This window comes from Harmonia axyridis, chromosome 2 (genome assembly GCF_914767665.1).
Source record: "Harmonia axyridis chromosome 2, icHarAxyr1.1, whole genome shotgun sequence".
Lineage (NCBI taxonomy): Eukaryota > Metazoa > Arthropoda > Insecta > Coleoptera > Coccinellidae > Harmonia > Harmonia axyridis.
Window position 1 is genome coordinate 21028420 of NC_059502.1, and position 15171 is coordinate 21043590.

General features: G+C 34.7%; 2 protein-coding genes across 2 annotated transcripts; both read left to right on the forward strand.

Moving 5' to 3' along the window:
* Positions 1-4749: 4749 nt before the first annotated feature.
* Positions 4750-10950, forward strand: LOC123673687 (enkurin). Its single transcript, XM_045608290.1, has 3 exons — positions 4750-5147; positions 7819-8148; positions 10716-10950. The coding sequence occupies exons 1-3, from the start codon at positions 4839-4841 to the stop codon at positions 10908-10910; spliced, it is 834 nt and encodes a 277-aa protein (XP_045464246.1). The 5' UTR covers positions 4750-4838; the 3' UTR covers positions 10911-10950.
* Positions 10951-11397: 447 nt separating this feature from the next.
* LOC123672201 (tigger transposable element-derived protein 6-like) lies at positions 11398-13007 on the forward strand. Its single transcript, XM_045606214.1, has 2 exons — positions 11398-11680; positions 11737-13007. Exons 1-2 carry the CDS (start codon positions 11398-11400, stop codon positions 13005-13007), a joined length of 1554 nt encoding a protein of 517 aa, XP_045462170.1.
* The last annotated feature ends 2164 nt before the right edge of the window (positions 13008-15171 follow it).

Sequence of the window (15171 nt, forward strand, 5' to 3'; positions counted from 1 at the left end):
ACCCAATATTTGTATATTCCACGGACTTCAATAAGGCGCATAGTGGCTCTTTTACTTGAAGGAATCGAAAGGTTTCTGTAACAGCTCTTCGAAGTCATTTTTTAAGGAACTATAGACGGGTAGTCTCAACCAGTATCATAGAGAGACGTTTGCCTTCCTCAAATTTAAGGGCTAGAAGACCTTTAAGAGTACTTCGGCTATCAACTGGACCTAAAGCTACCCGTCGGCAATAGGCATAACACCATCAAGACTGGCTTTTATCAAAAAAGCGCAACGTACTTCTTTCTGAAGAGTCACGATTCGGTTTAGAAAATGATGGGCGACGAGAAAGTGTTTGGAGAGATCACGGAAGACTAGAGTGACTCAATTTCGCCCGGGAAGTGTCCTTCAACTTTTCAGGAATTAGGTTAATCCGAAATGCCTGAAAATTTCAATTATGACTTGATTCGTGGAATTCCTTTAGATGTATTGGGCCGTTGATTGAAAGAAGAGGTGATAATATGGACTATTGAGTTTAGATCCAGTTAATAATAAAACCATGGTTCTATGAAACAGTTTTTCTGGTGCACCAGAAAAACTGCAAAGATGGGGGAGGAGAAGCCTCTACATAGTAAATATTTCTACGAGGTGAAACAGGATCATGTTGACATTGCAGCGTCGAACTATTGGCTCACATCAGGTGGGATGTACCCATAAAAGGAAGGTTTTCTTCTAGCCATCCAACACCAAGTTATCTCCAAGAGAAACAACTGTAAGCATATCAAAAGGATCGAACCAATGATCTAATAATACATAGATGCACCCTTGAGCCATCGGTCACGTGACCACGAAGGATAAGATCAAAATGTTTGAATTTCAACCAATGATAAGGAAAAGGGTTAAATGATTCAATGATCGATTGGTACAATATGTTCAATAGCGCTCTCTAATGCGCTATCATTTTTCTTTCCCCTGAGGATCGAACTAATCACTGAACATCGATGCCGATAATCACAACATATCTGGATTTTAAACTTTGGATTGAATTTTTATATATTATTTCCACATTTGTCGATATATGTGGTGGAAAGAGAAAACAACAGAAACAATTTTTTAGGTGTTTTTTTAGTATATATGTATAAGGAAGCTTTCATCAAGAGAGAGTTGCAATTGAACAATGTATTCGATGTGGGTTAACTTCTTGTAGTCTTTTACAGTTGTTTGTTTTATCTTGCCTTTAATTTTTTATATAGCTTCATTCATTTACACCTTATAGCACTCGCTGATATGAACGAAATGGCTTTCCTTTTTCTGCTGGGTCGTTTCTTCACTCTTTCTTTGGAATTCCGCAGAATATGTAAACGTGGAATGTGTATGGATGGCTTGCAATTATACCACCAGGGCTGTTCCATACGTTCTCTGTTGTCTCCTAAGCCGTATTCATTCCAATCGATTATTTGTTTGTTGTTTTTATCATTACTTTTTTCAGTTTCATTTTCAATTTTTTTTTTAGATTTACTCCCAGGTTTTTTCATATTGGTTCTGGAATTTTGTAGGCATTCTGCTTGTTGACAATGTGAAATGATATGACAGTTTCTTTTTATTTCGGGAAATTCACTATAGCAACCCAAAAATGAAATGGTGGATTGAACTACTGATTCTTTATCAATTTTCATGTGTGATTACTCTATGGATCGAATCGTTTTCGGTTTTTTGGCCCTGATTGGTGTACAATTTTTCGGTTGCACTCATCAACGTATTTGTGTCTGTTAAGTTTGTTTGTTCAAACTACGACTGAGCAATAAAAACTAAATACGAGCATTCTAAATAGAACTGAGTAAACTCAGGACACGAGAAAAAAGTTGTAAAGTTAAAATTGATGTTTTCATGTGTCAATTTTCCAACGTCAATTTAGAATCAAATTTGATATCATCCCGAACTAAATTACAGTTATATTATTTAGATGGCACAAAAAAGGAACATAAGTCGGAAACAGATCATAAATACATCAGGACGTTATAATCACAAACGATCCAAACTAAGATCAAGTAGGGAGAAAGCAAAGAACAAAACCAAATGGAATCGTTATCGATCAAAACCACTAGGACGGAGCTCTAGAGAAATTGAAGAATTCAATGGTGTGCGACAAAAACTAAATATCTGGAGAATTGGACATAACTTTTTACGTCAGAATATAGAAAAAATTGTCGAAAAATGTCGTAGATCGAATTAGTGAAAAATAAGTGATACCCTAGTGCATTAATTAAAATCTTGTTATAGAACTATGGCATTATTCATTATGAACCACATAGCTTCTTGGCTTGCTTCTGTTGAAGCTACAAATTCAGCTACTGCAGTAGAAATTGCTACAGTCTTTGTTTTTCTAGATGCCCAACTGATTGTACCTCCATTTATTTTGAAAAAGAAATCCACTATTTTATTTGTATCTACTCCATCTTCAGCCTAGTCAGCATCAGCGAATCCAATTCAGTTTTTCAGTTTCCTTTTACTTAGACATAATTTGAAATGACATGTGCCTTTAAGGTATCTTACTGGTCTCTTCAGTTCAGTCCAATCTTTTTGATTGGGACACGATATCTTTCGACTCAGAATTGATGCACTGGATGAATATCTGAACGTGTATTGACAGATACGTACAGCAACTGCCCAATTAATTTCTGATAACTTTTATTATTTCCGAGTTGTTCTCCTTGTTTGAGTTTATCATATCCTGAATCCAGTGGAACATTGGATGGTTTGGCATTACCCAAATTGGCTATTAGTACGGTTTCTTGGATATATTTTCTTTGGTTGAGGAAATAATCACCATCTGGACCCATAACCTATTGAATATCTCAATTTCAAATATAATACATCGTGTATTTATTATGTATGTATTTTTATGATAATACAAAAAATTCAAAATTGTTATGATATACATAATAACCCCGATTCATCTATATATAACAACTGAGGAAATAATCACCATCTGGACCCATAACCTATTGAATATCTCAATTTCAAATATAATACATCGTGTATTTATTATGTATGTATTTTTATGATAATACAAAAAATTCAAAATTGTTATGATATACATAATAACCCCGATTCATCTATATATAACAACTGAGGAAATAATCACCATCTGGACCCATAACCTATTGAATATCTCAATTTCAAATATAATACATCGTGTATTTATTATGTATGTATTTTTATGATAATACAAAAAATTCAAAATTGTTATGATATACATAATAACCCCGATTCATCTATATATAACAACTGAATATATAAGGTGTATCAGAAACATAATAAATTGCAACTCCAATATAGACTACTGACAATATTAGGCAAATTTAAAGGTCCCCAGTCTGATGCAGAGATGGCGGTGCTAGTATTAGTATAGTTAGTACTAGTATTAGGTATTACCTAAATCCATATGATTTTTAGTTAGTACCAACCTTCAAACGATACGTGTCGAAATTTTAAAGCAGTGCAAACATTAGTTTGTGAGATATTGCGATGTGAGAGTAGCTACTTTTGTTATTTGGAAAAAGATGAAAAAAAGGATTTCGTGTGGTGATGAAATATTGCTTTTTGAAGTGAAAAAATTACAGTTGAAGCAAAATCTTGGCTTGATGAAGATTTTCTGGGGTCTGCACCAGGAAAATCAACCATCATTGATGGTTATGCTAAGTTTAAACGTGGTGAAATGAGCACCGACGACGGCGAACGCAGTGGGCGCCCAAAAGATACTGTCACCGACGAAAAAATCAAAAAAATTCACAAAATAATTTTGAATTACCGTAAAGTGAAGTTGATCGAGATAGCAGACATTCTGAAGATATCATCTGAACGTTTGCATCATATAATTCACGAATTTTTTTACATGAGAAAGCTGTGTGCAAAATGGGTGCCGCGCGAGCTCACAATCGATCAAAAGCAACAAAGTGATTCTGAGCAGTGTTTGAAGATGTTTAAGTGCAATAAACCCGAATTTTTGTGTCGATATGTGAAAATGAATGATACGAGACATAGCTCCAACATTTCTCTTCGGAGTCCAATCGACAGTCAGCTGAGTAGACTGCACACGATGAACCGAATCCAAAGCTAGGAAAAACACAACAGTCAGCTGGCAAGGTTATGGCATCAATATTCTGGGATGCGCAAGGTATAATATTCATTGATTACCTCATAAAGGGCCAGACCATCAACAGCGATTTATTATATAGCGTTATTGGATCGTTTAAAGGATGAAATCCTTGAAAAACGGCCCCATTTGAAGAAAAAAAGGTGCTATTTCATCAAGACGATGCGCCATGTCAAAAATCGATGAAAATAATGGCAGTATTGCAGGAATTGGGCTTCGAATTGCTTCTGCATCCACCGTATTCGCCAGATCTGGCCCCCAGCGACTTTTTCCTGTTCTCAGACCTCAAAAGAATACTCACTGGAAAGAAATTTAGCGCCAATGAAGAAGTAATCGCCGAAACTGAGGCCTATTTTGAAGCGGAAGACGAATCGTACCACAAAAATGGTATCGAAAAGCGCTATAATCGCTGTATCGCCCTCGAAGGCAACTATGTTGAATAATAAAATCGAATTTTGCTAAAAACATGTGTTTTACTATGGTAGACCGGGGAATTTTCACTTGGCCTGTTAAGTAGTCTGTGATCTGAACGCACCCCTGTAATCAATATTTTCCATCCTCACCTGACATTTAGCAACGTGCACATCGATTAAACATCGACAGGAAACTAACAACAGAATTCTAGATCAATATTATCCCCATTGACAGCAATACGTGCCGTCAAATGTTATTTCGATGAGTAACTTCTCACTGTCCAGACGAAATGTCGGTAATTTATTTGAAAAATCACGACGAGAATATTTATAGCATCACCACAAAACCTGTGCCACTGGTGAAAAAATCACCGAGGTACCGTTCTAAGTACGCTGATTATGTAAGGAAGCCAAACGTCTACTCGACCATATGCAAGGAATCCCATAAGAGTATGGGAAAACCAGTGGAATGTCTGCCAAACCCCAAGGATTTTTTGAGGAAAGGAACAGGAAAACAGCCTCATTCTAGATGTCGACCATACGATGACCCCAAGTTGGAGTTTCAGAAGAAGGGAACATGCTATCCTACCAGAGATGAAGTGAGTACCAGCAACTTGATATGAATATGCATTGAAAAAGTGCATATGATATTCCTAAACATTTATCTGTAAATATCATTCATATTTTGTGAAATGAGTACTGGAGTTTGTTTATTTAAAAACTTCTCTTTTTCGCTAAATTTGCTCAACTGTCTTGACGTTTTTGTTTAAATAATTATGCTGTATTTGTTGATAAAAATTCATTGATTTTTCATTACAATGAGCAGAATAAGAAATTTCCTAAAAAGTCAACTAATAACTTCAATCACTGCTATGCCTGAAATCGAATTCCGAAAAATTTCCATTGCAAAAGGTTTCCATCTCGGTTTCCATTGCAACGTCATAAAGGGTGTTTTTTTTAGAGCTATAGAACTTTAAATTGCAATAAAACAACGATGGATTATTCGATTGACATGAATTTTATTTATCCGCAAGATAATCTTGTGGCATCACATTTTAAATATGATTTCTGGCATATGACCGCCACGGCTGGCTCGGATGTAGTCCAATCTGGACATCCAATTTTCGATGACTTTTTCCAACTTTTGTGGCCGTATATCGGCAATAACACGGCGAATGTTGTCTTCCTAATGGTCAAGGGTTTGTGGCTTATCCGCATAGACCAATGACTTTACATAGCCGCACAGAAAGTAGTCTAGCGGTGTTAAATCCACAAGATCTTGGAGGCCAATTCACAGGTCCAAAACGTGAAATTAGGCGGTCACCAAACGTGTCTTTCAATAAATCGATTGTGGCACGAGCTGTGTGACATGTTGCGCCGTCTTGTTGGAACCACAGCTCCTGGACATCATGGTTGTTCAATTCAGGAATGAAAAAGTTAGTAATCATGGCTCTATACCGATCACCATTGACTGTAACGTTCTGGCCATCATCGTTTTTGAAGAAGTAGAGACCAATGATTCCACCAGCCCTTAAAGCGCACCAAACAGTCAGTTTTTCTGGATGTAACGGTGTTTCGACATACACTTGAGGATTAGCTTCACTCCAAATGCGGCAGTTTTGTTTGTTGACGTAGCCATTCATGAAGTGCGCTTCATCGCTTAACAAAATAAAATGGACGTAGTGCGCGATACGTATTCCGCACAGAACCATTATTTTCGAAATAAAATTGCACTATTTGCAAGCGTTGTTCAGGCGTGAGTCTATTTATGATGAATTGCCAAACCAAACTGAGAAGTGAGAATAAATCACTTGACAGCTGTTAAATCGGTCGCCATCTTGAACAGTAATGCCAACGTAAAGTTATATACCTCAAAAAAAAAATACCCATTACTACCATATTTGATACCAGAATGGTTAGGAATTGGAAGAAGAAGTCCTAAATTTCGAGAAAATACGTAATGAATTAAGAGGGATTACAACCACGTGGTTTTTCGCGTATCAATCTAACTTTCGTACCTAGTTTCCTCTCTGGCGGTCCTGAGATAAACAAACTTTGTAAGAAGTTGTACATTCCTCTTCTTTCTTTTTTCGAAGCAAATAAGTAGAGGTCAGGACTGTACGAAGACTTTCACGAAATTATAGTTTTATTACCTCTTTTGTAATAATTTGTAGTATTTCTTTTAACGAATATTTCAAAAATATATCAGTGCTTTGTAGATATAAAGCATATATAAATTTTTTTTGCGAAAAACAAAAAGGTACCAAGATTTTTTTCATTCGCAAATTAAAAATAATTACTTTGTTCCATGTGGATTATTATTTAAGGAAATTATGTGAACACCCCATAAAAATCGGGGATTTGTAAGAAGGAATATCTCTAATTTCGATTTGAACTGAATAGCCTCGTGATGGTGTTTCATCTTAAGCATTGACAATAACTTAGAGTGTATAAAGGTATGAGGCGGAATCTAAAGAATTATTGCAAAAAATGTAAATATTCATCCGTGATTATATACAATGTTTCGTCACATATTTCTTATGTTTATTTATTTATATTTTCAGATACATATTCATATTACTACAATTTATTCACATTCTTTTTTCTTTATTCTATTTGTTGCAATGTTATCTATACATTTTATAGTTTCATCTATATTCCTACAAATTTAATTCATATTTGTATTGTTTAATTTATATTTTTGTGCTTTCGTCTATTTTCATATTTCTCTATATTTCTCTACATTTTATATGTACACATTAATCTTAAATGGCTAATGACCTTAGCAGTCGATGCCGAAATTCATAAAAAAAAAATATTACTCTGGTGATAGAGGGACAAGAAATTTTTGAAAAGATGTATCACTCGATCCCTATTTAGTTAAATAAAATGAACCTCAAGAGGGTATAGTTTTATTGGACTTACATGAGGAAGCAAGTTTTCATTGATGTATGTATATTAGCAAAAAATTATGAAAAAATTGTATTGAACAAATTTTTCTACGATGACCAAAAAAATGGAATAAAATAAACCGCAAGAAGGTATAGTTTTGGACTTATAGAAGGAGGCAAGTTTTCATTCATCAAAAAATTATGTAAAAAATTGTATCGAACAATTTTTTCTACGACTGTGTAGGTACCTATCAATTTGATTAGGGAGGTTAATTATTGGAGGTAAAATGCCAGATTTATCTGCTTCGATTAAAAAAGAATTCAAATGAAATCAAATTCTCGGCATCATTCAATTATTAATCTTTCGAACCCTTCTCAGGTTAAAAAATTCAATGAAGAGATGAAGAAGAAAGAAGACTACCGTAACAGCCACAACTTCGTTTCGTCAAACATCAAGAAAGTACTAGAACTGAAATCGAAGATTCCCGAAAAAAAGGTCGCTTTCAATAACAAAGGTGATTCGAGACCTCTTATCAGGGAAGTAGATCCTATTTATATCTACTCCAAATATTATGGGAAGACGCCTCCATACCTGCAGAACTACATCGAAAATCAGCACAAGGAACATTTGATGAAGCGAGATACCGAAGGGGTGGAACAACCAAAATGCCGTTATATAACAAGGGAGGATAGAGAAAAACTATTGGAGGTGAGCAGAAACGTTGTGTTTCAAGTAGTGACATAATTGATGAGATGTCGTTGCGGGGTAATAATAATTGGTCGTCTCACACTTATTTCCCAGAGTGAATTATGGTATGAAACTCATATTCAAAAGTTTTTATAATAGATTATTACAAAAAAAATAACAAAATAATAATAGCTTGGCGAGATGTTCTCAATCAATCTTTATGGTGCGCCCTCCTCTTACAGATGATTGCGGTGTATTATCAAGGGATCAATGATGAAATCATCAGTATGGGAAACCAGAGGTCCCTGCCGTATACACCTTTACCTCCATAACGAAATCTGATGACTTTATCGTGAAACAGCTGTCGTTCTGCCGGTAACTGCGCAGCGTGCTCTCGAGGTAGCAAAGAAAATATTTTTTGTTACAAATTGGTGGAAAAAATGAGGATCGTTTCATTGGGAGATTAAAAAAATGTTCTTCTGAAATTTGGATGTTCAACTAACAGGCCAATTGAAAAGTTCCCGGTCTACCATAGTAAAGCACATTTTTTTTTGGCAAAAATCGATTTTATTATTCAACATAGTTGCTTTCGAGGGCGATACAGCGATTTTAGCGATCTTCCAACTTTTCGATACCATTTTTTTTACTACGATTTGTCTTTCGCTTCAGAATTGGCCTCAGGTTCGGTGATAACTTCACCAAATTTATTTCCAGAGAGCATTCTTTTGTGGTCTGAAAACAAAAAAAAGTCCCTTGGAGTCAGATCTGGCGAATACTGTGGATGCAGAAGAAATTCGAAACCCAATTTTGCCATTGTTTTCATCGATTTGTGACACGTCGCATTGTCTTGATGAAACATCATCTTTTTTTCTTTAAATGAGTCCATTTTTTAACGATTTCATTCTTTAAACGATCCGCTATATAATAATCGCTGTTGATGGTCTGGCCCTGGCTCTTTTGGAGGCAATCAATGGATATTATACCTCGCGCATCCCTTCTGGGATGCGCAAGGTTATGGCATCAGTATTATTACTGATGCCATAACCTTGCCAGCTGACTGTTTTCCTCGCTTTGGATTCGGTTCATCGCGTGTAGTCCACTCAGCTGATTGTCGATTGGACTCCGGAGTGAAATGATGGAGCCATGTTTCATCCATTGTCACATATCGACGCAAAAATTCAGGTTTATTGCACTTAAACAGCCTCAAACACTGTTCAGAATCATTAACACGTTGTTGCTGTTGATCGATTGTGAGCTCGCGCGGCACCCATTTTGCACACAGCTTTCTCATGTAGATACAAATATTCGTGAATGATAAGATGTACACGTTCGGATGATATCTTCAATCTTCTTCTTCATTTTCTTCGGTTCTGGCTACGCCATCCTCATGAAGTATTGAACATTCAAATGCAAACTTTCATAATGATCTAATGTGCAGTTTTATAATTAACATAAAGACATAAACACAAATTTTCAGCTATATTTACTGAACTATATTTACTGAACGCATAGTAGGATTTCGCCCATTAACAGACTTAACTGAAGTATTTAAAATCGAAACCTATCATAAAAATTTAAATTTAAATTTCTATTTGAATATCTTTTTTTCTGAATAAGGTTATCACCTGTATTTTACCTTTTCGAAATCCTCACAGAATAAGCAACTTTTCAACTTAATATGCAGAAAAGGCACAGTGCTTTTTTTTTACACCACCTCAAATTGAATTCGGTAACAAAAAAACACTTTCTCCAAAACGTAAATTTTAAATAATTTTTTCCAGAATTCCTGTATAATATTTTATGGTATTCTACATTACATGATTTGAAGCAATCATTCAACAATATTCAAGAAAAATAACTGATTTGAAAAGTATTTAATTTTAACTATGGCATGAGAGAAAGTATTTGAAGTGAAAAAATTCAACATTTTCATAAAACATCATAGATTTCGAAATATGTGAGACTTTCATGTGAAAGATTTTTTCACATCACAATCTGCACAATCTGATCTACATTCCGTTTTCGTTCGACTTGGTCTTTTTGGGACACCTTGTATATATTTTTCAGCATAATATTGGATTATTGTTTCACAAATCAAAATAAACCATTTACTACCAAACTTACCGAAATAATTATTGTTGCTTTCTTAATTTTGCGACCCGGACATTTGCCGCTTCAGGCTAAATTACTCTCAGTCTTCAGTTCATCCTCGGTTCATCCTAAGGTTTCAGCTACATCGAATGAAATTCTTTTTAAATGAACTTTCATCAACTATCTACAGAGTTTCATTATGAATTAGGTATTGGTATTATTCTTTAGGACAAAGTATAATTCTAGGGCAGAAAGGCAAAGCACATGAGACAAAACTATAACGATCTGAACTCAGTTTTTTATTTTTGTTAGTTTGTTAAATGTTTATTATAAAATATAAGTCATGTTCTTTAATCTTCACTGAAATGATCAATTGAATTTGCGTCGTATGTGCTTCAGTCTACGATGGAGTAACACAAAATAATGAACCCTTACCTATGTGCTTTAGTCTGTTATCCCAAGAATTTTGGATTTCAAAATGAAATTTATATTTTCAGGGTTTGAAACAAAATTGGGAAGAGTTGCAGAAGCAATATCAAGGATTGCCAATACTCACCGATACCATTCCCAAGAAAATAAGAAAAACGAAGATGGAAGAAGATTTGAAGCAACTAGAAAAAGATATAGGTCTGGTCGAGAGACATCCGTATATCTATGTGTATGATGACGACTCTTATTTAACGAAAAAATGATATACCTACTTTTTTATCTAATAAAATTAATTTACTACTACTCGTTTTTCTTACATCTCCCGTAATTTGATCTAAGTATTCATTTTTTACTAGATATACAGTGAAACCTCTACTAACGGACACCTCCGTTGAGCGGACACCTCTATTGAACGGACGCATTTTCATAGTCCGGAATTCGGTAAATGCAAATCCTTCATATGGTACCCTCTCTTGGGCGGACGCTCCCTTGGGCGGACACGGACACCTATTTTTCGTATACTAGGTTTCGAAACTCTCCCTTGAACGGACAACCGAAACATATGCAACGTAAATATTTCATGAGAGGCTTCACTGCGTACTGTGCAAACTGTGTTCACATGGTATCTGTGATTCACAAAGGGGGAATCCCCGGTTGCAAATGATAATCAGCATCGGCTTTCATGGTCTAGTTCCGTATAGTTTGATCTTCCCGATAGCGTGTCCGATATATTCCGTTGAGAAAGCAGAAATGCCTACAAAACGTCGAGTATTGACTCTCGAAGAGAAAATTAATGTAGTGAATATATACAATGAGCAAAAACTTAGTGTGAGAGAATTGTCTAAACGTTGCAATATTGGAAAAACAGCGGCTGCTGAAATTGTCAAAAAGAGGAGTGAATTATTGGATCAGTGGCGTTCTAATGACAGTAAGAGTAAAAGGCGAAATTTTTTAAAACCAACGGGCTCAACTATTGACAAGTGTTGCTTTGAATGGTTCATCAAGGCGAGAAATAAAGGAATTCCGTTGTCAGGTAATTCATTTCTATTTATAACAAGAATCATCTCCTAAAAACGTTCTGAATTTTAGGGCCCATCATTCAATCGAAAGCAAAAGAGATTGCGAACAATTTAGCCTATAAAGACTTCAGTGCATCCTCTGGTTGGCTGGAAAAATTCCGTAGAAGGCATAATATCGCTTTTAAAGCCATATCAGGGGAAGCTTCAAGTGTAAATCCAATAGACGTAGAAATGTTCTTGAGTAAATTGCCCATGTTACTGAAAGATTATTCACCGCGAAACATTTTTAATGCTGACGAGACAGGGATATTTTTCCGCGCCTTGCCAAATAAGACCCTAACCTTAAAACATGAAAAATGCACCGGTGGAAAATTATCTAAAGAAAGGCTCACGATACTTCACTGCGTAAATTTGGCTGGAGAAAAGGAAAAACTCTTGGTGATTGGGAAGACTAAAAAGCCCAGAGCTTTCAAGAACATTAATGTGAGTGATTTACCAGTTTTTTGGAGGAGCAATAAAAAGGCTTGGATGACATGTACAATAATGGAGGAATGGTTGAAAAATTTTGATAGAAGAATGGGTATGGAAAGGAGAAAAATTTTGTTATTTTTAGACAACGCGAGTTCTAATCCGAAAGACATACGTTTAACAAACATTCAGATAATTTTTTTACCGCCGAATTGTACATCCGTCGTCCAACCCTTAGACCAAGGTATCATTAGGAATTTCAAAACTTTTTATCGAGCACTAGTTGTGAAAAAATTGTTGTCTGAAATTGAATCAGTTAGCAAGGCTGAAGTTCTTACAAAGAATATAAACGTACTCGATGCTATTTATTATATCAAAACTGCCTGGCAGAGAGTAACAGAAGAAACTGTTAGGAATTGTTTTCACAGAGCTGGATTCAGACAAGAATCAGTCGAACAGACAACGGAAAATGATATTTTTTCAGCTGAAGATGACATCCCTCTATCTGTTCTACAAGACATATGGAGAAATGCACGAACGATGGGCTATAGAGATAATCAAGTCGAAGATTTTATCAATATTGACACAGATTTGATGATAGAAGAAATAGATGAAAACGTTTCTATCTATAATGCTGGCGAAGCAGATCAGTCTTCCGGTGAATCGGACGAAGACCCAGTCGAAAATGAGGGTATTCCAAAGAATTATTCCCAAGCCAATGGCATTTTGAAGACGTTGAAAGGGTTCGCCAAGAATAAAGGAGACTCAAAGGCAGTAGAGATGCTGTCTGAGTTAGAACTTCATTTCCAAAATCAAGTTTCGCGAACAAATACACGCCAGACATCATTATTGGATTTTTTCTCAACCACTTGAAGTATTTGCATATTCGTTTCTTTTAAATATGTATTTTTCTAAAATTTTTTTGTTTTATAATATATACGTATATATGTCCAGATCTCTCGTTTTATTGAATTCACCTTTCAAATATTTTGTGGGCAGGCCCTCCCTTACACGGACACCTCCGTTGGGCGGACACTTTTTCACGGTCCCAATGGTGTCCGCCCAAGAGAGGTTTTACTGTACCTTTATATTTGATGTTCTATCAAGACTCCCATTTGAGTTGTTCCAAACAATTAGGGTGAACTCATACATTGAACATGTACTTATACACTGCTCAACAATTGATAATAATAATCGATTTTGTGAACAAGAGCCGATGAAGTGAGGAAGACTTTGATATAATCAACTCAAAACATCTTACTTTTTCCTTAGAGAACATATAATGTACAGATATTCACGAGATAACTTGAAAAAAATACAAATGAAGAGAAGTTCATAAGTGATCCCTAGCAATTGTTGATCAGTGTATTAAAACTCATTCGATCTCTTATCGATCACCAATCATCCATCGAGCATCGAATCAATCAATATATTCTTGAAAAACCAGCAATCACTAGAAATAAAAAATGCAAATTGGAGTTCTAACCTAAAAATCATAATTAAGTTATTATTGAATAATGATGGTATCTAAACTGTTCTGCAATCTCAGAATTTAAAATTTTACCGCCATTCAAGACGAAGATCTAAATGTACAGTTATTCATTCTCTCTTTCTTTATCGTGGGTTGCCCATAAGACAACATACCTGCTGTGTGCTCAATCCACGTTACCTGAAAACAAAAAGATCGCTTTAAAGGAGGGTATACAATGTAGGATTTACTCTAAGGTTGGGGCTCGACATCAATGATAATGATTTCTTTAATAATGCACATTGAATGGATAATTACTACTGCTCTTGTAATTAATTGAACAAAAAGAAATCTTAGATGAACGAAATAACGATATGAAAATAGATATGTATTCAATACTTGTTGAATGAATAATAGAAAAGTTTATTCTTCAGTTGCTGAAATTTGTCATTCACTGAAAATAATTTTATTTATTGTTACAATTACATCCTCTGATCTGAAGTCACATTATTGACGAATCATCATTTCTAGAAAAATAAAAATGCATCTGAAATTCTTTACACATCAGAAAAAACATTTTCAGAATTCCAAAATTTAGTTGAAATGATTTATTTTCCGATTACCTATTTTTCTTTCCATTCAGTCAAGTCATTTTATGTTGATTTCTATTTAATTTTTACATTTCTCGCAAGCTTAGGGAAAGCTCGAAGGAAAATTCTACTGATAATAAATTAGTATTTGAGAATTCTACTCTTTGGATGAACAAAATTTAATGTTCCTCGTTTCACTTCCAGATCACACACAACATTTCATATTGATGTACCTAATTCATATCATTATTTTTTCTTTCCGCTAACAACAATGTGCAGAAGTTATAACAATCTAAGAAATGTTGACATATTTTTTCTTTCATTATCTCATATCAGGAGATCACGTTGAGGAACTAACAGACATAGATGATTCATTGTATATGTATGTTTTTTTTTGTTTTTATTATTCTAAGACTACATGTTTCCTTATTTTTTATCTGCTTTATAAGCGGCGATGTACCATTGTGATTTCTGTTTGTATTATTGCATACACCTGTAATTGGGCCTCGGCCTGTTGGATGTATTTATGAATAAATAAATTTTAAAAAAATGTTAGCTTTTCTAAAAGATTATTAATTTTGAATGTTTTTTTGCATTGAAAATTCAAAAACCTTACGAAGTAATGTTTAGACACAATTTCTTATTAAATCTACCAATTTAATTAAAGAACAAACACATACAGGTAAAACATATACCTATTTTTATCGATAATTGAGAAAAAAGCTGTTGAGGAAAATTGTGAGTACGCATAAGAAGACTTTTTCAGGTTGAAATAAAAGTACCTAATGGCAATCATTAATTTTCTCGTTTTTGATGAAAATAAGACAAAATTTGGTATATAATATATGAAAACATATTTTTCATAAAATATGGAGTGCTTCCATCAATTAACGATTAAAATGGAGATACCTATATAGATGAAGTTAATGTGAAAATTTTGAACTCAAAATAAGCTCGGTAAATTAATGAGTTTTTATCT